This window comes from Arachis hypogaea, chromosome 18, assembly GCF_003086295.3.
Source record: "Arachis hypogaea cultivar Tifrunner chromosome 18, arahy.Tifrunner.gnm2.J5K5, whole genome shotgun sequence".
In the NCBI taxonomy this organism is placed as follows: domain Eukaryota; kingdom Viridiplantae; phylum Streptophyta; class Magnoliopsida; order Fabales; family Fabaceae; genus Arachis; species Arachis hypogaea.
In genome coordinates this window covers 44,107,837-44,131,707 of record NC_092053.1, presented here as the reverse complement: position 1 = coordinate 44,131,707, position 23,871 = coordinate 44,107,837, and the positions used below count along the sequence as shown (strand labels likewise).

The 23,871-nt window shown below is 35.2% G+C and overlaps 1 protein-coding gene across 1 annotated transcript; it reads right to left on the bottom strand.

The window, feature by feature from the left end:
- Positions 1-41: 41 nt before the first annotated feature.
- LOC112773075 (uncharacterized) lies at positions 42-4,327 on the bottom strand. Its single transcript, XM_025818116.3, has 8 exons — positions 4,021-4,327; positions 3,671-3,917; positions 2,861-3,145; positions 2,576-2,641; positions 1,557-1,610; positions 1,363-1,470; positions 639-720; positions 42-501 (listed from the first exon to the last, which is right to left on the bottom strand). Exons 2-8 carry the CDS (start codon positions 3,866-3,868, stop codon positions 305-307), a joined length of 990 nt encoding a protein of 329 aa, XP_025673901.1. The 5' UTR covers positions 3,869-3,917; positions 4,021-4,327; the 3' UTR covers positions 42-304.
- Positions 4,328-23,871: the final 19,544 nt, after the last annotated feature.

Genomic DNA, 23,871 nt, shown 5'->3' with positions numbered 1-23,871 from the left:
AGATCATTTCCATACAGATAATAAACATTCATAAAATGGAATTCATAATAAGCTTCTATAGGCCATTTTCATACTAAAAACAAAGTCATGCTCATTTTTTTTCCTCCCCCCTTTTTTTCCTGCTACATTGATTTTACCAAGCAATAACATTTTGGCAAAAGCTTTAAAAGCTAAAACCATGTATTTCTATTCCACAACAAAAATGCATGTTATGGGAGCAATTGCACACCCATTCCCATCACATATTCAATTTACAATCTTATGGGAGCAATCTCAAAATGAAATAGAGCAGCAATATTAATAACTACTGATCCGAATCATCACCATCACTTCCATAGCTTTGACACAAGGATTGTAGTCCCCCAGCAGAATTTGCATTGCTATCCACAGTTTTCTTTTGCTCTGGTTCTGCGGCACCTTTTGGATCTGAAGCCACTGGTTTCTTAATAACGGAAATCCTCACCAAAGGATTAGGCTTTGCACTGCCACCATGGGAATTTCCTGCAAATAACCAACAGATTGCAAAATTGTGTAAGATTTCCATGTTGATAGTATTATCAAACATGTCTCGGAAAAGTATATCACACATAGATAGAGCATGCTTTGATAATGATACATATTCAATAGTTGGGACATACCTTGTTTGCCAGATTCATCCAAACTAACTTTTGTTAGCGCGTCGGTTGCTTTGCCAGGAGGTTCTTTGGAAGGCTTTTGTCTCTGTAGACAGGCACATCAAACATTAGCTATATTAATCCCATAATTACATCTCATTTTTCTCTTTTTTTTTTTTTTTTTTTTTTTTTTGATAAAAGAAAATTTTATCAAGATGAAGAAAATGATATTACAAGATTCGGGGATAAGAGTTTCCCCATACAAAATTTCAACATCTTAAACCACAGATTTACCGAGACATTTGATAGTTCCCTTCCAAATTTCAAGTTTCAAAGGCCAGGAAAAAAATGGACAGTTCCCTTTAAGCTTTCACTAGCAAACAAAGGAGTATGTCATTAGTTCATTCAATTCAACTTGGTCCCCAATTCTAAATCAATTCAAGCAAAAGGAGCTCATGCTAGCCACGGATTACTCTTCCCTTTCGCTCATAAAATTTTATGTTCTGTAAGGAAAATGTTTTGCACTTCTGCCATCCATAAATTTTAGGTTTGAAAAAGAGTAAAACAAAGGAACAATAGCAGTAGAGCGCCCAGTGAATGTGGGATATAAGACTTAAGTTCAAAGTGTATTTCTGAACCTTCAGGTCGATTTCAAATCTGACATGAGATGCTGAAGAGTGATTAAGCTATACTTTACTAGGTCCACAAAACATAAAGAAAACTCCACTACAGATGTTACTAGACATACCTTTGGACTAGAACTGGAAGTTCCAACATGCCCATTTGAAAGCTGAGCCACCTCTTCTTCCTCTTCAATATCTTCATCACGAACTCTTCTAACATAATCATTTGAATTCTGTTGAGGATAGTACAAGGCAAACAATATGGATTAGTTTCAAACAACAGGGATGCAAACTTGAAGTGTAGCATAGCAGTACTTACATGGAAGACAACTGATTTTATTAATGCTTCATCTTCTTCTTCCAGTCTTTTTTCCTAAGAACATAAAATAGTAACAGTCAACTTGAAGTCCCAACTATAAATTAAAAGGATAACATTAGACAATCAGAATTAGGATGCTTAAAAATTACACAACCAGGATTCGACAATAATATTAGACAATCAGGATTTCCATCAATACTAAATTTCAGGATTGGCAATTCATTGGAATTTGTAGCCAAGTTCCCATCAAGTAAGCAGGTATTGTGCTCCAAAAACACTAACAATTTCAGACTGATTTTGTGATCATTCAGAAGAATATGAGAATAAGCATAGTTAAACAAGCATTCAGAAGGACTTTAGATTTCCTTACTGACATGGTACTTTTCAAATAGGTTCATGCCTAGGCATAACTTTCTTCCATTCCATGACAAACATTTCGTTTTCCTATTCAAGTATTACAAAACCAAGGAATGGTTTTACAAGTTGTTTCTGACAGTTGGATTCAGGCCATCTCTCAAATCTCATGGAAAATAAATGGCCTGAATAAAACCGGCATTGAATGTATCATTACATTGAAGAGTTATGCAAATTGTAACCACAAATCTTTGAAAATCATTTGACATGATTTGTCAGCATTATCTATATTATCCATTAGCTAAAAGAAGATAATAGCAACCAAAAATCTATAAAGCAAAAAAGAGCACATAGAAAGACATAAAAAACCTTGGGAAATGAGGTTTCACAATCAAATGCTTCATATTAAAATGTGAAGCAATTGCAGTTAGTATAGTGATGATGTGAATGTATAAATTTTCCCTTTTTCCTAATAGGAAATTTCTCACTGCTGAATGTAGATCAAAATCCATATTGCACAATGTTAAAGTTTTAATTCATAGACAAATAGTCATTGTGTACTTATTTTCTTTTCTAATCCTCTAGACATCTAATCAACAATAAATACTTATAAAAGGAAATCTCCAGTACAAGGTTAATCTGCTGCACAGCAAGGGTGTTCGTACCTTATCATCTGATGTACGTTGCAAGGCCGCCAGCATTTCATCAACAGTGACAGTCGCATGCCTAGACTGGAAAATGAAAGAGACTTGAGTCGGTAATCACCAATTCACTGAAGGGAAACCATGCACAATGCAGTTTGTACATTGAAGCAAATGACCAAAAACTATAAATGTCAAATTTCAATGCCTCAAGTAGGCATGTATTCTACTAGACAATCATTTTTAAGTACAAGGTCCCAATTTTATACATCATTATAAATTTATAATGCAGTTTACAGAGGCAAGTACCTTCATTGACTTCATCTCATCCAATGCGGCAAGGATGTCCATCTCTCTTTTAGAATCTAGGGTTCTATTCTCCAAAGACTTCATTGCATCTCCCATCTCCTCAGATTCCCTCTTCCGTTTCAGGCCATCAGCTTCCTCGTCCTCAGCACGCCAAGGTTCAAAATTCCTGGTCGCACCAGATTCAACCACATAATCTGAGTTCTGAGGATCAGTTTTCATAGTAAGTTCCGCCGAGCACTTAGTGCACTTAAAGTAGAACCTAAAAATTTGAATCCCCAAATATGTCTGCACAGTGATCAAACAGACATACACCAAACGTCAACCAAAGGTCAAGAAATTACAAACAAAGACCAAAGCAAAGTAAGGCAAATAAGAGCATGCTGAATGCCAATACCCTCTGAGTATCATGAAGGTTCACATCAAACAGCAACATACACATATATCACCAGAAGTCACAGCGAGTCAAACAAAAATGAAGTTAATAAATAAACAACAAAAAATTGAAATTCAACAAAAGACGCGAACTTTACCTTGCCCATCAACCAACCCCTACCAGAATTAATCTGTATACACCACAAGTTTTAAAAAATTTAACCCAATAACATTACAAAAACCCTTAGCTAACGGACCTGTCATTGCATAGGAATTAATTAATCGCATCCCTAAACGATACAAACCAAATTAATCTCATCCCTAAAAGATACAACTTTAGCATCACCATCTAAGACACATTTCAAAATTGCAAAATCAAATAAACCTAAGAAACAAGAAACACTGAAATTGAAGAAGAGTGTTTGTTAGTAAGGGTACCTCGCCAATGACATCTTCCTTGCGGGAGTTGAACTTGGTGCCCTTGTAGATGTAATTGCCGCAAGTGTTGCATCTGATGCTCATGGGAAGCATCATGCGGACCTTGATCTGCTGGTTCTTCGGCCTCCGAGCCCTCGGAAGCTTCGCCGGATCGAAGTCCGGTGGGTAGTACTTGTTCAACACCTTCCTCTCTCCCATCTTCTCTCTTCTCCCTCTTCTTTTGCTTCTGCTTCTGTTTTTTCAGTCACTAAAACAACCACAAAGATTCAGACTTGAAATTAATAATTTAGTTAAATAAGGAAAAGGGAAGAGGGAAGAATAGAATCCTCAATGGTTTGCACTGCACTTACCAGGGAGAGGGTTAGGGTTTACCGAAACACCAACACTGGCGCCAAACAAATTCAGAGGAAAATATGAAGAAGAATCGAATTCGACGAATTGCGGGAAAAGTAATCTGAAATAATTGACGGTGGCGGAGGAGGCCTACGAGATTGCAGGGAGAATGAGGTGAGAATATTGATACCAACTTTGTAAACTAATCAAATCAAAATTCAATATCTATTGTTTTATTCTTTGGGGGTGCGGTTTGGATAAACTATTTCCTGTTTAGTTTTCGGTCAAGAATTATTTGTTGACTTTGGATATGAAGCTACAAACACATGACTGGGCTTTTTAACAACTTTTAAGTTTTAACGAATTCTCTTGGAGCACAGGCCTAAAAGAATCTTTTCAGAGCCCAAAACACTTAGGAATTGTTTGTTTTTAGAAACTTTTAATGCTGTGTTTGATGGTTAGATATGGAACAAAAATGTCAGTACGAGAATATAAAATTTTAGCCTATTCAATATTTTTAAGAAGTGAGATATAAGGGATTAAAATTTTAATAATATTTTTTTAATAATTAAAGATATTTTAGTAAATGTTTTTATTTTATATTTAGATTTAAATTTTTTAAATTTTAAATTTTACTTTAGAGAATAAAATGTGATCTATTACTATTTATTTTATAAGTGAAGCTAAAAAAAATGAAAAATAAAATATTTAAGAATAAAAAATCACACTTTATCCTCTCAAATAAAAATTTAAAATTTAAAAGATTCAAATTCTTTATATTTATATTTATCTTACAAATAAAATACTAAAATATAACTCAATCTTATATACTTTACATCAAATATAATACAAAAATTTAATTTAATTTAATTTAATTTAATTTTAATCTTTTAATTTCTATCTCTTAATTTTAGTCTATTTTTCAAATGCACACTAAAGATACAAGAGTTTCTTGAACCAAAAACAAGTCAAGAGCTTGGGATAGCTATTATCTAATCAGTATAACTAATAATCAATTTACCTAATTTTGTTTTTGGTGACTCATCAATTTACCTAGTTAGCATCAAGTCATCAACTTAACATAAATAATTTATCTAAACCTAAATTAAAACTGGAAAAACTACTCATGAATAATTATTAATTAATAAAAAATGTTAAAAAATTATCAAAAATTATTATTTTAATCTAATAGTTAATTATTAATATTTAAAAAATAAATTAAAATATATTATTAAATTACTAAACTAAAAAAATTAAATTAATAATTAAAAATAAAAAAATAATAACTAAAAATAATTAATTTTGATGATTATCTAATATTTTTTATTAATAAATAACAATGAAAACTAATAAAAAAACACTCACCTACAAAGACAAAAACGGAGTAAGCCATGGAGCAATTTCGAAACAGAGTTAACAAATCCGACTCAACCCGCCCATTTCGACGGAAATCCGGTCCTCGATCACTTGGCCGGATCGAACCATTTGTTGAAATGTTCCTACACTAGACTCAGAGAAACCTGGGTTGAACCCCAGTTTTGTTAGGAACCGGTGACCTGGACGGTTTATAAAACCCAGACCAGGTCATGTGTTTTTTTATTTCTTTTGTTGAAGGAAAAAAAAACAGTGGACGACTTGGTTTCAGTGACTGCTGGAATCCTAATCTATAATCACATATCCCTCTCATCCATAGTCTATAGGCTCGCACTCAACATCTCTGTCACTCTCAATCTCTCTCTCTCTCTCTCTCTGGAATGTCTCTCAGTCTCTCGAACTCTCTCTTCTTCAATCACACTCGCCGGCGTCTCGTCGTGGTTCGTGTGTCGCTTCCTTCTCTTGGCTCGTCGTCGCCGGCGCAGAAGCAACGCAACCAGCAGCTGGCGCTCGCCGTCTTCTTCCTTCGGCGCCTTCCCTGGGCTCGTCCTCGCTCATCATCTTTTGGCTTCGGGGCCTCGCCGTCGCTTCCTTCTTGCCGGTCTCGTAGCCGAGTCTCCGTGGATCCTGGTGGTTGGTGAATCCTCTTAACCCCTGTTCTCTCTTTTTCGAGTTTTTCCTATTCTAATTGGATCAGTAAAATACATTTTTTCTTTTTCTAAATCCTGTGTTTATTTTTTTGCTTTGAAGGGAGTTAGATTTTGTCATATATGAGGCTAGGATTCTAGGAAGTATGGTATAAAGTTGATACTGAATTTAGGAAGTATGGTATAAAGCTGATATTGAGTTTAGGAAGTATAGTATACAGCTGATATTGAGTATGTATGGACTGATTTCTAAATTCAACAAATTAGTTGAATTGTGAATTACTCATGGTGTAGAGTTTTTGACTTGGATGTCTAAATCTGAGTCTTAGTCGCCCTTTAAAAAGAGCCAAGCTGTAGTCTTAATTATGAACAATTTTTTTGCCTTTTAATCATGTATGGAATATTGCCTCCATCTTGACCACATAATCACATTCGAAGAAATTTATAAATTTCATGTATGTGAAACATGTCCCCAGGCAGCAAAAGACAACAGAAAATATAATGGATAATGACTTGGGATTAAAAAGATCAGAACAGATAAGGTTAATATAGCATATATAACGAGATTTATAAATTAGTTGAATTTATGTTTTGCTAAGTTGATTTTAGTATTGGATTGTTTTAGTTAGTTTATTGGCCTCAAAGAGAGCTCCAGAGCTTCCAAAAATATTTAAAAAATTACCCCAGTTTATTTTGTTGTATTCACCAATGAGCAACAATAGTTTTTAAAATTATTTTTAAATCCCATACTTAATTAAATCAGTTAATTGCACCGAAATCGTTGTGTGAATCACGACGTCAAAAACACGGACATCTTTTGCCCTCATCCTTGCCCCCAATCCAAAAACGAACATTTTTTTTGCTTATTTTTATGATTCTATGAATGGAACAATGCTTTGGCTATTAGAGTGTCTTAGTTTCTTTAATTATATCCAAATTGTTAGTGTTGCAAGTGTGAGGAGTGTTGAAGTTAGTCCCACATCAGAGAAAGCATGGAAGAGTGAGGAGTTTATAAGATGAGAGACCCATTAACTTGACACCTTAAGGTTTTGAGTTGGATGTGGTGTCTTCTCATCTTATGTTCTCTCACTTGATTCCTCCCCGAATTCTCCCCGGTTGTTGAGAGCTCCCCACGGTTGGCCCAACAAGTGGTATCAGAGCCGATGGTTTAATCGGTCTGGTTTTAAAGGGTATTCAAGGTGAAGCATCGAAAGTCTTCCCGGCAAAGGTGGTCCGGGCGGCGTGTCCCGCGGTGTTTTGCGGCGGTGTGATGGACGAATACTCGTGGTGGTGGAGGAGCTAGAAAGAGGGGGAGTTGGTGCTTGATGTGGAGGCTCACACTTGAGGGGGAGATTGTTAGTGTTGCAAGTGTGAGGAGTGTTGAAGTTAGTCCCACATCAGAGAAAGCATGGAAGAGTGAGGAGTTTATAAGATGAGAGACCCATTAACTTGACACCTTAAGGTTTTGAGTTGGATGGGGTGTCTTCTCATCTTGTGTTCTCTCACTTGATTCCTCCCCGAATTCTCCCCGGTTGTCGAGAGCTCCTCACTTGAGATGATATTTTGATTGTGGGCAAGAATGCTTTGAGGATTAATGAGTTGAAGAAACAGTTGAGTAAGTTCTTTGCTATGAAGGACTTGGGTCCTGCCAAACAAATTTTGGACATGACTATTACTCGTTATAGATATTCCAAGAAGCTTTATTTGTCACAGGAGAAGTACATAAAGAAGGTGCTTCAAAGGTTTGGCATGAATGATGCCAAATGTGTTGCTAGTTCTTTTGCTCCTCATTTTAAGTTGAGTACCAAGCAGTGTCCAACCACTGATGAGGATAAACAAGCAATGGATGAAATTCCTTATGCCTCAGCTGTTGGAAGCTTGATGTATGCTATGGTGTGTACTAGACCAGACATTGCTCATGCAGTTGGTACTGTGAGTCGTTTTCTCTCTAATCCAGGTAAAGAACATTGGAATGCTGTTAAATGGATTATGAGATATCTCAAAGGTACAACTAACTTGAGTTTGAGTTTTGGTGGTGAGAAACTTTTGCTAGTTGGCTTTACTGATGCAGACATGGCAGGAGATATTGATTCTCGAAAGTCTACTTCAGGTTATTTGGTCAAGTTTGCAGGGGGAGCTATTTCATGCCAGTCAAGGCTACAAAAGTGTGTTGCACTTTCTACCACAGAGGCAGAGTTTATTGCAACAACTGAAGCATGTAAAGAGTTGTTGTGGATGAAGAAGTTTCTTGCAGCACTTGGTTTTAAGCAAGACCGTTATGTGTTGTTGTGTGATAGCCAAAGTGCTATTCATCTTGCCAAGAATTCTACTTTTCATCCAAGATCTAAACATATTGATATTAGGTATCACTGGATACGAGATGTGTTAGATTCAAAGTTGTTGGAACTTGAGAAAGTTCACACTGATGACAATGGTGCTGATATGATGACAAAAGCATTGTCAAGAGAAAAGTTTGAAACATGTTGTTTGATCGCCGGAATGGCGAGAGCCTCCACCTAGTCGAGAAGGGGGAGATTTGTTGGGTTTTTCTCTCCTTTGTGAGGCCCAAGCCCAACATTTTAGGGGTGTATTCTTGCACCCTAGTTTCACAACCCTAGTTCAGATTTTGGGGGTCATTGAGTGTGAGAGAGAGTAGCCACCAAGTGAGAGAGAAGGGGAAAAACAGAATTTCCATTTTTGTCCAAAGCAGTAAATTTCAAATGGAAGTTTCTCAGTTGTTCCCCGTTGGATCGGCTGAAAATTTAAACTGCATGTTTCTATCATCTTGTTCTTCATTCTGGTCGGTGGAGATGTTGATTGGAGACTTGCAGTGAGAGAAATTGGCTTCGCAAGAGAGAAATTAGGTTTTCCTTTTTTACTAAGAGCAGCAATTTTGGAATGGCAGTTTCTCATTCTTTCACTGTTGGATCGACGTGAAATTTGAACTGTAGATTCTTCACATCTTGTTCTTCATTCTGGACGGTGGAGAAATTAATTGGAGGTCTGCAGAGGGAGAAATTGGCTTCGACAGCAGCTCTATTTTTTTTGGGTATATTTCATCTTCTTGCTTTTCATTTGTGAGCTTTGGTGCTTTGATATTTTGGCTGGTTATATGCACATTTTGTGCTTTGTTTGAGACTCTCTTGTACCTCATTTGATTATAGTGGAGCTATTTCATTGGTCTGGACGACTCGTGGTTTTTACCTCTCACATTGAGGGGGTTTTCCACGTTAAAATCTCAGTATGTTCTTATTATTGCTTTACTTGCTATATTTGCTTGTTATAGTTGCTGCCATATTGTGTTGTGAGTGCTTCCATATTGTTCTTGTGTTGGACATTTGTGTCGTTTCCGCTGCTAGACTCTTTCATACTAGCATCAGAGCTTGTTGGTATTTTTCTGGGCTTGTGATTTTGTGAACAATGGAAGCTAATACTAATACTAGTAGGATGATCACTCTTAATGGTCCTAATTATGATTTGTGGAAGTCAAAAATGAAAAATTTGCTTTATGTCAAGAATTTTCATCAACCAGTTTTTGGTACAGAGAAGTCTAATGATAAATCTGATGATGATTGGACTTTGTTGCATAGACAAGTCTGTGGATATATTAGGCAGTGGATTGACGATAATGTGTTGAACCATATTATTGGAGAGACACATGCTCGGACTCTTTGGATTAAGCTTGAACAGTTGTATACTCGAAAAACTGGGAATAACAAGATGTTTTTGATCAAGCAGTTGTTGGCTTTGAAGTATACAGATGGGACATCAATGACAGATCACTTGAATAATTTCCAAGGAATTATGAATCAGTTATCTTCCATGGGTATCAATTTTGATGAAGAGGTTCAAGGATTGTTACTTCTTGGCTCCTTACCAGACTCGTGGGAAATTCTCAGAATGTCATTGTCCAATTCTGCTCCTGATGGTGTAATCTCTATGGATCTTGCCAAGAGCAGTATTTTGAATGAAGAGATGAGAAGAAAGTCACAAGGTACATCGACTACACATTCAGATGTTCTTGTTTCTGAGTCTAGGGGGAGAAGCAAAAGTCGAGGTCCTAAAGGTAGAGATCAAAGCAGAAGCAAGTCTCGAGGAAAGTATAAGAATATTGAGTGTCATCATTGTGGTCAAAAGGGACATGTGAAGAAATTTTGTTGGCAGCTAAAGAAGGAGAAAGCCAAGGCAAGTAAAAACAAGAGCACAAATAAAGATGATGGTAGCAAGGAAGACAAGGTTAATGTAACTCATGATGATTTTCTTGTTGTTGAGGAATTTGAATCTGTTAACCTTGTTGATAATAGCACTAGTTGGGTGATTGATAGCGGTGCTTCTATTCATGTTACATCTAGGAGGGATTTTTTTACGTCCTATACTCCTAGTGATTTTGGTGATGTAAAAATGGCTCATCAAGGTGTTGCAAAATGTGCCGGTGTTGGACAGGTTTGCTTGGAAACCTCCAACGGTACCAAGTTGACTTTGAAGCGTGTGAAGCATGTTCCAGATATTCGGTTGAACTTACTTTCTGTTGGTAAGTTATGTGATGAAGACTTGGATAGCTCATTCTCTCGTGATAGTTGGAAGCTCACCAAGGGTTCCATGGTTGTTGCTAGAGGTACTCGACACTCTACTCTTTATTTAACTCAAGCAAAGATTGTGAAAGATTTTGTTAATGCTGTTGAGTTTGTTGATGAAACTGATTTATGACATAAGAGATTATGTCATATGAGTGAGAAGGGCATGAATATGTTATCCAAGAGGAATCTTTTATCTGGTTGTAAGGTTGCTTTGCAAAAGTGCAACCATTGTTTTGCTGGGAAATAAAACAGGGTTTCTTTCAAGAGCCACCCACCTTCAAGGAAGTCAGAGATACTTGACTTGGTACATTCTGATGTATGTGGGCCGATGAAGACAAGAACACTTTGAGGGTCTATCTATTTTGTAACCTTTATTGATGATCATTCTAGGAAATTATGGGTTTACACTTTGAAGACCAAAGATCAAGTTTTGAATGTGTTCAAGCAATTTCAAGCTTCTGTTGAAAGAGAAACTGGGAAGAAGTTGAAATGCATTCGTACTGACAATGGTGGTGAGTACTCAGGTCCATTTGATGCTTATTGTAAAGAGCATGGTATAAGACATCAGAAGACTCCTCTGAAGACTCCTCAGTTGAATGGCTTGGCTGAAAGGATGAACAGAACATTGGTTGAAAGAGTTAGGTGCTTATTGTCACAGTTTGGATTGGCAAAATCCTTTTGGGGTGAAGCTTTGAGCACTGTTGTTCATGTCTTGAACCGAACACCATGTGTTCCCTTGCAATTTGAAGTGCCAGAGAAGGTATGGTTAGGTAAAGATGTTTCTTATGATCATTTAAGAGTCTTTGGATATAAAGCTTTTGTTCATATTCCTAAAGATGAGAGATCTAAGCTTGATGTAAAGACTAGGCAATGTATTTTTATTGGCTATGGCATGGATGAGTTTGGTTACAGGTTTTATGATCCTGTTAACAAAAAGGTGATTCGGAGTAGAGATGTTGTCTTTGTTGAGGACCAAACATTGAAGGATGTTGATAATGCTGAGAAGCCAATGGTTCAGCCTAGTGATGATTTTTCTGACTTGGATATTACTCCCTTTATGCCTATGGTAGAAGATGGTAGAGTTGAAGCTCAAAATAATGAGCATGATACAAGTGCAGGTGAAGATGGAACAGTTGATCCAATACTTGATGAAGTTGGTGATGATGATCAAGATGAAGAACCAGCTTTAGAAATTCCTGCAAATGCACTTAGAAGGTCTACAAGAGAGAGAAAGCGTTCGTCTAGGTATTCTCCACATGAGTTTGTTTTGTTGACTGATGGGGGAGAACCTGAATGCTTTGGAGAGTTGAAGATGAAAGCAAAGCTCAATGGCTTGAAGCTATGCAAGAAGAAATGAAGTTCTTGCTTGAGAATAATACCTATGAGTTAGTGAAGCTACCGAAAGGTATGCGAGTTTTGAAAAATAAATGAGTATTCAGAATCAAGAATGAAGAACACAATTCTAAGCCTCGGTATAAGGCTAGATTGGTTGTTAGAGGTTTTAGCCAGAGAAAAGGTGTTGATTATGAGGAGATCTTTTCTCCTGTTGTGAGGATGTCATCCATTCGTGCTGTGCTTGGATTAGCAGCGTCTCTTGATTTGGAGATTGAGCAAATGGATGTGAAGACAGCTTTTCTTCATGGTGATTTAGATAAGGAGATCTACATGGAGCAACCGGAGGGCTTTGTTGTTAAAGGAAAGGAAGATTTTGTGTGCAAGCTTAAGAAGAGTCTTTATGGGTTGAAGAAAGCTCCAAGACAGTGGTACAAGAAGTTTGAATCTGTTATGGGGAAGCATGGTTACTGTAAGACAACTTCAGATCATTGTGTATTTGTGCAAAAATTTTTTGATGATGATTTTATCATTCTTTTGCTTTATGTGGATGATATTTTGATTGTGGGCAAGAATGCTTTGAGGATTAATGAGTTGAAGAAACAGTTGAGTAAGTTCTTTGCTACGAAGGACTTGGGTCCTGCCAAACAAATTTTGGGCATGACTATTACTCGTTATAGAGATTCCAAGAAGCTTTATTTGTCACAGGAGAAGTACATAAAGAAGGTGCTTCAAAGGTTTGGCATGAATGATGCCAAATGTGTTGCTAGTTCTTTTACTCCTCATTTTAAGTTGAGTACCAAGCAGTGTCCAACCACTGATGAGGATAAACAAGCAATGGATGAAATTCCTTATGCCTCAGCTGTTGGAAGCTTGATGTATGCTATGGTGTGTACTAGACCAGACATTGCTCATGCAGTTGGTACTGTGAGTCGTTTTCTCTCTAATCCAGGTAAAGAACATTGGAATGCTGTTAAATGGATTATGAGATATCTCAAAGGTACAACTAACTTGAGTTTGAGTTTTGGTGGTGAGAAACCTTTTCTAGTTGGCTTTACTGATGCAGACATGGCATGAGATATTGATTCTCGAAAGTCTACTTCAGGTTATTTGGTCAAGTTTGCAGGGGGAGCTATTTCATGGCAGTCAAGGCTACAAAAATGTGTTGCACTTTCTACCACAGAGGCAGAGTTTATTGCAGCAACTGAATCATGTAAAGAGTTGTTGTGGATGAAGAAGTTTCTTGCAGTACTTGGTTTTAAGCAAGACCGTTATGTGTTGTTGTGTGATAGCCAAAGTGCTATTCATCTTGCCAAGAATTCTACTTTTCATCCAAGATCTAAACATATTGATGTTAGGTATCACTGGATACGGGATGTGTTAGATTTAAAGTTGTTGAAACTTGAGAAAGTTCACACTGATGACAATGGTGCTGATATGATGACAAAAGCATTGTGAAGAGAAAAGTTTGAAACATGTTGTTTGATCGCCGGAATGGCGAGAGCCTCCACCTAGTCGAGAAGGGGGAGATTTGTTGGATTTTTCTCTCCTTTGTGAGGCCCAAGCCCAATATTTTAGGAGTTTATTCTTGCACCCTAGTGTCACAACCCTAATTTAGATTTTGGGGGTCATTGAGTGTGAGAGAGAGTAGCCACCAAGTGAGAGAGAAGGGGAAAAACAGAATTTCCGTTTTTGTCCAAAGCAGTAAATTTCAAATGGCAGTTTCTCAGTTGTTCCCCGTTGGATCGGCTTGAAATTTAAACTGCGTGTGCCTATCATCTTGTTCTTCATTCTGGTCGGTGGAGATGTTGATTGGAGACTTGCAGTGAGAGAAATTGGCTTTGTAAGAGAGAAATTAGGTTTCCCGTTTTTACTAAGAGCAGCAATTTTGGAATGGCAGTTTCTCATTCTTTCACCGTTGGATCGACGTGAAATTTGAACTGTAGATTCTTTACATCTTGTTCTTCATTCTGGACGGTGGAGATATTAATTGGAGTTCTGCAGAGGGAGAAATTGCTTCGACAGCAGCTCTATTTTTTTTGGTATATTTCATCTTCTTGCTTTTCATTTGTGAGCTTTGGTGCTTTGATGTTTTGGCTGGTTATATGCACATTTTGTGCTTTGTTTGAGACTCTCGTACCTCATTTAATTATAGTGGAGCTATTTCATTGGTCTGGACGACTCGTGGTTTTTACCTCTCACATTGAGGGGGTTTTCCACGTTAAAATCTCGGTGTGTTCTTATTATTGCTTTACTTGCTATATTTGCTTGTTATAGTTGCTGTCATATTGTGTTGTGAGTGCTTTCATATTGTTCTTGTGTTGGACATTTGTGTCGTTTCCGCTACTAGGCTCTTTCACAAATATGAGAGCCATCACCCCACTCTTCTGTCTAAGACGGCTTCCACCCTAGCAGCGGTAGGTGGCAATATTACACTGGCGAAGAAGAATCGGATGAATCAAGGTAGGTACTTTCCTTTTATCACGTATTTTCTTATTCTCCTCTAATTTCCTTGCACGCATAGGGAGGTTTCTAATTTCCCTCTATGGACATGATTCTATTGACTTTCATGTTGAATCTAACAAAGGGAAAGCAACTTTGTTTTTCCTTCTGCTCATTTTTGTGCATATAAGTTGCTGATTTCATTTTATGGATGATTTTTGTTTTCTTTTTCTTCTAAGAAAAAAAAAACATATTCTCTAATAATATTCATGATTGCTCTTTTAATTTCAAATACTAATATTTTTCTATTTTTTAAAAAAATCATTTTGTATTGTGATTGATTTGGTTTAATGTGATGTTGCTTCCCTTATAACCATAAAGTGCTATATATTTATTTTGCAATTGAAACTTTTATTTAAATTATGGATTTTTTTTTTTTGGGTCTTTATGGTACTCTAATGATAATGGATTTGTTTGTGCTGGATATTCTCTGGGTCAACCATCAATTTCAACCTCTAGTGATATGCCCCTTATTTGCTATCAGGTTTTTTATACATTATACATGGATAATAGTGAGGATCTCAGCTGTGAAGAAGAAAAAGAGGTTTTATTTTGGGATGATGTAATTCTTGAAGATGACAATGTTGACAAGGAAGATTATGAGTTTGAAGACAAAGATGAACATGCATTAGAAGAAATTGTGTGCAACGAAATAGTGTATGACATTGAGCAGGTTGAAGAGTAAGAGTTGTTCTTAAATGAAGTCATTGAAGGCTCATATACATATACGGATGATGCCTATGAAAATGAACCTGGTTTGATGGAAAGGGAAATTTCTATATAGGGTGATTTTGTTGACGTAACAGTGTTAGAGCAAGAAGTAAATTTAGATGAATGCCTCTGCATTATGTTGAAGCAGCAAATCCTGGACACTAGTTTCGATAACTTGACAACACATGATTTTGTGAAGCACACATTCTTTGATTTGGATTTGGCTTTCGAGTTTTATAACAAATATGCAAAGTCTCAGGGTTTTATGCTAGGAAAAGCAAAAGTAGATGGTTAAAGAGCGACCAACTCGTGATGAAAACGTTTGTCACCGAGAGGGAGTCGGAGAGAAAAAATATTATAGTAGGGAGAATCATAAGCAAGAGGGCGGCTGCAACGCCCGTGTGTAGTTACGATTCTATGTTGATAGTTCCAGATGGGTTGTTACCTATTTTTGTGATCAACATAACCACAAATGTCTTGATCCTCGGATTACTAGAATGCTGCGTAGCCATAGGAAAGTTTCTATCGTAGATATGGCTCATATCAACAACTTCAAAGATGGCAGTTTAGGACCTAAAATTTTTGGACTACTGGCAAGTCAATCAAAAGGTTATGAAAATATTGGGTATGGGTTACAAGACATCCACAATAAAATTTCTAAACAGAGGCAACAATGTCTTGGTGATGCTGCCACACAGTTCTTGCGATGTTTGAAAAAATGAAAGACCCAACTCTTTTCTATAGGTACTTGAAGGATAATAAAAACCAATTGACAAGACAAATCTATCTTGGTGTGATGGGCGAAGTAGGAAAGAGTAAAAGATTTTTTGAGATGTTATTGCATTTGATACAACATATAAAAATAATCGCTACTATTGCCCTTGTCGTTATATTTTTCGGGGTAAACCATCACAACCAGTCGATTGTGACACTAGATACCACTAATCTTATTGGACAGTATTTTGGAAGAGTTCAATATATTTGGTAATATTTGATTGGATCATTTTCCTTCACAAACTCATTTTAATTTGCACTTCTTGTCCTAGGATGGTTTAATGTATTGTTTTATAATTTTTGACTGAAGTGCTTGTTCGTATAGAAAATTTTGAGGCAAACAGGAAAGACCTATCAAACCTGTGTCCAAAAGAACCAATCAGCTACACAATATATGAATATAATATTAAATGGAACCTTTAATTTGTATTTCTTAGTAAGAAAGTTTTTTCAAGGACCCTTAGTTGCATGGTAATAAGACTATGGGTACAAACCAGATATTACAGCTTATGGCTTTAGCAAATACGACTAAAATGGTTTGGTACCTACCATTATTTTTTGCACTACGTCATTCTTCCATTTAAAATTATGTATTTTAATCTCAAAATGTTAGCTTAATTCCTAAAGCCCAAAGTGCACGCTGATGTTGAAAATGGAGAGTAATATCAGTAACTAGAGTTGTTATGCAGATAGTCAGATACATACATGAAGTTGTTGACAGAGCTTAACTTTGTGAGTGGAACATAGTTTTACCTAATTCATGCCTCATTACATTTACATGAGAAAAAGACAAATAGGTCCCTGACCTTTTGTCCTGCGGACATTTTCGTCCCTGACCATTGAAAAATACTTTTAAGTCCCTGACCTTCACAAAATCTGACAGAGGCATTTGGACGGATCAGTCCCTGACGGAGGCATTTGGACAGAGGGACTGATCCGTCCAAATTTTGTGAAGGTCAGGGACTTAAAAGTATTTTTCAATGGTCAGGGACGAAAATGTCCGCAGGACAAAAGGTTAGGGACCTATTTATCCTTTTCTCCATTTACATTTATGGTTATCTTATTTGTATATTGAACAATGACTTCGATGCAGATCTATGTTTCAATATATCAAGAAAAACACAAGCATTGGTTCCTTATGGTGGCGAACATTCATGAAAAGACACTTTATCACTTAGACACAAAGATAGACTCGCAGCATGAACTTGCAAGAAGAGTGAATCTAGAAATCATGGTAAAAGTTCTGTCTAGTAATATTTGATGAGATTATCTTTTGGCATAAATACATAACATTGAGCATTTTTTCATGATGTTAATTGTAGACCTTGTGGGGGCATGGTTTCAAATTTTACCTCAATAGTGCTTAACAAGGCATGTGAAACTCAAATTACAGATGATACGAGGAGAAGAAATATTTCGTTGCAAACAAATATTTTTTTTTTGTTCTTGGAGTTTGCCTCTACTTTAAACTAGACTATTAATGCTAAATCGTTTTTCCGTTTTTCAATAGTAACAAAGTTAAATCCTACCAACGCAAGTTGGCACAGATGGATGAGGGTCTGTGTCCCTTAACCATCTCTCCCGGTTTCAATACTCATTGGAGGATAGGAATGGAGCTTGCTTGCTTAGGAGGGTCGCCCACTTTGTGTGCCTCTGTAGTACTCGAGGGATTAGTCATTGGGGGCTTCCGGCCTGATGGATACCCTGGTGCAAACTAAAAAAAGTTAAATCCAACAGCGTCCTTGTTTGAAATCTAATTCTACAACAAACTGTTAATAACAAGTGTATTAACCCGTGCTATGCACGTGATAAGATTAAAATTATAATTTTAAATTATTTTGTTAAAATTAATTTAAATTATAATAATTTGATTAATAAAAATATAATATGTTATGTATTATTTGTTTTTTCTTAATCCAATGTTAAATATATTAACTCTAAAATAGTTATTAATTGGTTTTAGTAATCTACTTTCTTCAATAAATCAAACATATATACTCAATGTGACCATAAATAACTTAATAATACTTAGACCCACCAACAAATTTTTATATATTGTTTTACTGTAAGGACATATCAAAATTAGCTCAAAATAAATAATAAATTATTAGAAAATTTTAATGCACAAAATTCTCTAATAAACAATAAATAATTTAAATATACTAAAAAATAACTCAACACTTTTCTTTGATGCCTGCAAAATATATACCTGAAATAATATTATATCAATATTAGTATACAGTTTTACAATCATCGAGCGCATTTACTATACATGACTCCTTCTTAAAAGTTATTCTACACACGTGTGCAGTCGGAAGATAAATTACTGGACTTTATTTTATTTTTCTAAATTATTATAATTATGCATTATTCATTAAATGCTAATTGTAATATTGTAATATAATTATTAATAAAGATATTTTTCTAAAATAAATTTAGAAGAGAGAATAGTGTTTTTATTTTGGAGGAAAAATAAATTCATGAGAAATAGACACCTCACTTTTATTAGTTGATAATGTATTAAATATTAATTTTATATAATTATAATAAAAATATTTATCTAAATTAGTATAATCATGCATTATTCGTTAAATGTTAATTGTAATATAATTATAATAAATATATTTTTCTAAAATAAATTTAGAAAAAAAATAGTGATTTCATTTTAGAGAAAAATGAATTCATGAGGAATTAACACCTCACTTTTATTAGTTGGAGAAAAAATCCAATTTTAGTATATTTTGTCATTATTATACATTTTTTTTAATCATATATCCATTGTTTTCTTTTTTTGTTTCAATATTTTGAACCTGGGTTTAACTTCTCGTAGTTCTCACTTCTCAGTCATTCTATTAGATGTAGTTGATAACTATTGAAATTCTTCGATTAATATAGGAAAAAAATATATTATTATATGATAGTATTAATATGAGTATATTTTATTATTAGATAAACAAAGTTAATATAAAATAAAGTTATACATAAAAAAAGCAAAGAAAATAAAATTAAAATAACAAAAGTGATAAAAAGATTATTTTTATAATTTTGTTTTGTCATTTTTATGTATAGAAGATTATAAAATAGTAAATTTTTAACTAAATTAATTTATATTTGTTGTATTCAATTTAAATAAGTAATAAATTATCTTATTTTAATTTATTCCTTAAATTTATATATCATAAAAATTAAATGAAATAATTAATATACATAATTTTAAATTGTGTGATACTTAAATATCTATTCAAATCAATTAGTTGATATATTTAATTCATCATAATGAATTGTCTTTAATGAGTTAAACAAAATAAAGCAGAAGCATACTACGTTGATTCTATCATTAAAGGTAAAAATTCGATTTTTATATAATAGAATAGATAGAATAGATAATATAATAGACGGCGAGAAAGAGAAAGATAAACATTTTAGATCCTAAGTTGTTTCATTTGGATGTTGCAATGTGGGTATCATATTATTTTACTTATTCTACCCTATGGACCCTTTTGTAATTTTATTTCAGTATCAATGGAATTTCACTACCTTTGAGTACTAAATTAAAATTCAAAATGAAACTGAAAAAAAAGTAAGGAGTATAAAATTATTGATTGAAAAATACTATAAATAATAAAAAGCCAAACTAATTTTAATATTAAATTCATTAATACGATTTTAATTTTATATAATAGTTAGATAATAGATTAGTAAAAGCAAAGGGAAGAATGACTTTAATTAGTATTTGATAAAATATTCATTTAGAATAATTAAAAAATATAAAATTATGATATTATTAAAAATAATACATTTTTATGTTAAAAAATTATATTTAAATAAAATATTTATAAAATATAAAATTTAGAGTAACATAGCTTCATGAACATTAATCATTAATCAATTATGAACTAACATAAAATTATAATATAATTTATTTATGAAAAAATAATCAATAAATAATATTAATAAATATAAAAATCATTCAAATACTTTGATTAAAAGTATGAGTGGTTAATTATTATTCATTATTAATAATATTTTGTTTATAACAAAAACTGAAAATATAATTATTCAGATTTAGATTTTAGAAAAATAAACGTATAAGTAACAAATGATCTATTTTATCATGTATATTATAAATTAATGAATTAAACTAACTGATATAATTAATTATAATTAATTAATTAGTATAAATTGTAATAAATTATATGATATTTAAAAATAAAATAAAATGAATAAAAAAAATAAAAAGAAATAGAAGAATAGAAGACTACAATAAAATAAATTGAATGTGAGTTTTTTTTTTTTACAAATTTTATATTACATCCGTTTCAATAATAATAAATAAAAATACATCAACTTAATATCTAAGAGAAAATTATGAGATAAAATTATAACACAATTCTAAAATAAAAGCTTAAATTAAACTGTAACACCCTAATATTCAAATCCTTATGCTCGAGTCATAAGTCAATGATATTACGGTGGTACGACTCTCAGGTGGATTTTTAATAAATAAATATAGGTAATTTCGAAAGGAGTATTAATCGAGAAGCCTGAAAAGAGTAGAAATAAAATCGCGAAGATGTATCTTTCACGTTTCGACAACAAAAGATAAACCGTGAAGCCGAAAACGATATATGGACAAGGCGTAGAGGAGATTAAGAGATAGATAACAGATAGATATATATAACATAAGTAAATAGCCACTAGTCGCGACCCGCGAAGTTTAGGTCGGCTAGGGTACATTATGAAATTAGTTGACAACAGTATATCCTAATCTCTCCCGAAGGAAATATGAGAGCCTCTATAGGCAAATTCAAAGAGTTCAATACATAATATAAACTTTTCAAAACAAAGGTGGAGAGATTCTAATTAAAACACAAAGTAGAGGAAATAAATATCTTTGCCGTCTCTCAGACGACCCACAACTCACTTCTGAGCACCTGGACCTGTATCTGAAAAACAAGAGATATATACGGAATGAGAACCCCAGGCCCATGGGTTCCCAGTACGGTAAAAGTGCCAAATAAATTCAATGTACTGCAACAAAAACTCACTAAGCATCCTAAACTTCTTCACCAATTATTCATCCTAGGTTCTCGCTAATCCATGAATAGGCAACTGTCATAAGGGAGTGCTAAATTCAATTCATGTTTTACATGTTTTCCAATTCGCTGACTCTTCCACGAATCCGACTCAGAATCATAAGCAAAACCATCACCAGTTGTTCTGCCTCAGCAGTTCTATATCAATACATCATCATGCAATCGCATCATCAATTCATCCCATCAAGAACAGCCCTCACACCCACCGACACCAGCATGAGGGGCCTCTCAGTTGTACAAACACAAGCAATACAGGCAAGTAATACACAAACATGATACAAGTAGAACAAGTAGCATATAGTCGGGTAACATGGCATATATGATGTAGAAATCCAAGACAAATGGCAAACCCAAACAATTCAAACATATGCAAATGATGAATGCCTTCCCTATGGCTGATGATATCATCTGTCGGTTATATAGCCAACCCGACATGTCCTAGTAGCTAACCATTGGACAGAAACACCCATTGCGGAGCAAGTAGGTTTGAGCTACAACCCCCTTGCTACTACCCGCTCAACCCAGAGCCAGTGGAATAACCACTACTGCGGCTACTACCCAGGCGGGTGTTTAAAAGCTCAACCTGGAGCGAGTGGATTCACCACTACTGCCGCTACTACCCAAGCATCACAATCTTTGACCTGGAGCAAGTGGGACGAACCACAACCCTTGCTACTACCCAGGTATCTCAAGCATTGGCCCGGAGCAAGTGGGACGAACCACAACCCTTGCTACTGCCCAGGTATCTCAAACATATATTCATTCAATCTCAATTCATATTATCAACAATCATTGTTACCAAATCTCAAACATTAACTTGAAGCAAGTGGGACGAACCACAACCCTTACTACTACCCAAGTATCACAAATAAACATTTATTCATAATCACCCTTCATCATTATCAATTCTCAGACAATGACCCGGAGCAAGCGGGACGAACCACGACCCTTGCTACTACCCAAGTATCACAAATACACATTTATTCAAAACTCCATGATTAAACTCGTTTATCATAATCTTCCTTTCCTGTCTCATACCCGGAGCAAGTTGACAACGCCACTGCCTACTACCCGGGGTCGCACATCACATTTCAATATTTTTTCATTATTATCCATTTAACATATTCATTCATTAATCATATATACATTTATACTCAGCCATAAACAATAATGGCTTTGCCGTAACCCGGCAATAACTCAGCCATCCGGCTCATGGTCCAATCAAGAACAGGCCATTTATCAATAAATATAGCCCTCTGGCTCATGGCATACACAGTACTTCCACCGTCATCCTCCATATCTCATATAATCATCTTTGATCATAACTTTTCCCCTTGCTTCACTCGCAAGTTACCATATCCCCTAGCTCCTTTCTCATTGCTAGGCATATCATAATGATTTAATACATAAGAGGTGAGATCGGAGGTTTAGAAGTATGAGATTTGGCTTTAAAAACTCAAAAATCAACTTTGGCATAAAAACAGGGCCACGCGTACGTGCACTCCACGCGCACGCGTGGATGGCCAAAAACTCATCGACACGCAAGCGCCATATGCACGAACGCGCGGGTTGAAAAATATCCAAACGGCGCGCAAGCGTCAGCCACGCGTACGCGTGGGTGCTCTTGCGCCCAGGCACAAAACTGGCACAATCCTGGCACAACTCTCTGGAAAATGGCTGGGCAATTGGTGCAGCGCATCGACGCGCCCGTGCACACCATGCGCACGCGTGGATGGTGCTTTCTGGAAGAACGGCGCGCACGCGCCAAGTGCGCATATGCGCGTAGGGTCGTTCTGCTAAAAATTTTCTAAGTTAAAAGCTGCAGAATTTACAGATTCAACCCTCAATCTTCCGACGGTCATAACTTTCTCATTTTAAATCATTTTTCACCCGTTCTTCGAACGGCATGGACATCCCGGATCCAATTTCATTTCTAAATAGATTTTGCAGAAAAAAGAGATCCGTAGTCCAGGTTATGTCCCGTAAAAGTATGCCCAAAAAAAATCATGTTTTCATACAAAACCACAAAGTGCCATTTTCAAAACAAGCCATTTTCAACTCTTTCCAAAGTCAATTAAAACATGCCAATTTCAACCCTTTTTGAAATCAATCAAAATGTACCAAAATTAACATCAAGCCATCCTCAACTCACACATTGACACTTTCTCAAACTCAAACACATTTACATATCATATACTCTTCCTCATGCCAAATTTCAACAACACTATTTCCAATCAACCATCATTATACATAATCAATATCATACTCACTATCACGTGGTTTCACCCACAAATCAACCTTAATCACTCCTCAAGTATATATCACAACATACATATCTCTAATGCATCATAATACCACCAAGGCATCAATAATCATAATCACATATATGACCACATAATATATCTCAACCAAAACCAAACATGCCTCATCTATATAATTTCACCCAAATTTACCAAATTTCACACTTCAACTCCTCAAACCTTATTGTTCAATAACCAACCCAATCATTCATATATTCATTATACAATGCACACATCAACTTACCTTTCTTACCTTTCCCCGGCCTCCGGCCCAAAATTCACGGCCTCTGGCCCAATTTCACAATTTAAATGGATAAACCACAAATCAATACTCATTACCCAGTACATCAAATTCTCAATACACCAAGCATACAAGGCTACACAATCCTCAACCCAATCATTAATTCACATTACATACCAACTATGCATATTAGCACCAACCATTTACGCAATCTAATCTTAATCCTAGGGGCATCTAGCCTAGGAATTCTCATCACAATACACGGTACTTAAATGAAACTTAAACCGTACCTCTTGTAGCCAAACCAATTGAGC

What these genes read in the sequence shown, in the direction of transcription:
- LOC112773075 (XM_025818116.3), bottom strand. Translation starts at nt 3,868, where the DNA reads ATGGGAGAGAGGAAGGTGTTGAACAAGTACTACCCACCGGACTTCGAT. An exon ending in AACGTACATCAGATGATAAG is followed by an intron (nt 1,611 to 2,575) that starts GTACGAACACCC and finishes TTATGTTCTTAG; the next exon opens with GAAAAAAGACTGGAAGAAGA. An exon ending in CTTCCAGTTCTAGTCCAAAG is followed by an intron (nt 721 to 1,362) that starts GTATGTCTAGTA and finishes GCCTGTCTACAG; the next exon opens with AGACAAAAGCCTTCCAAAGA.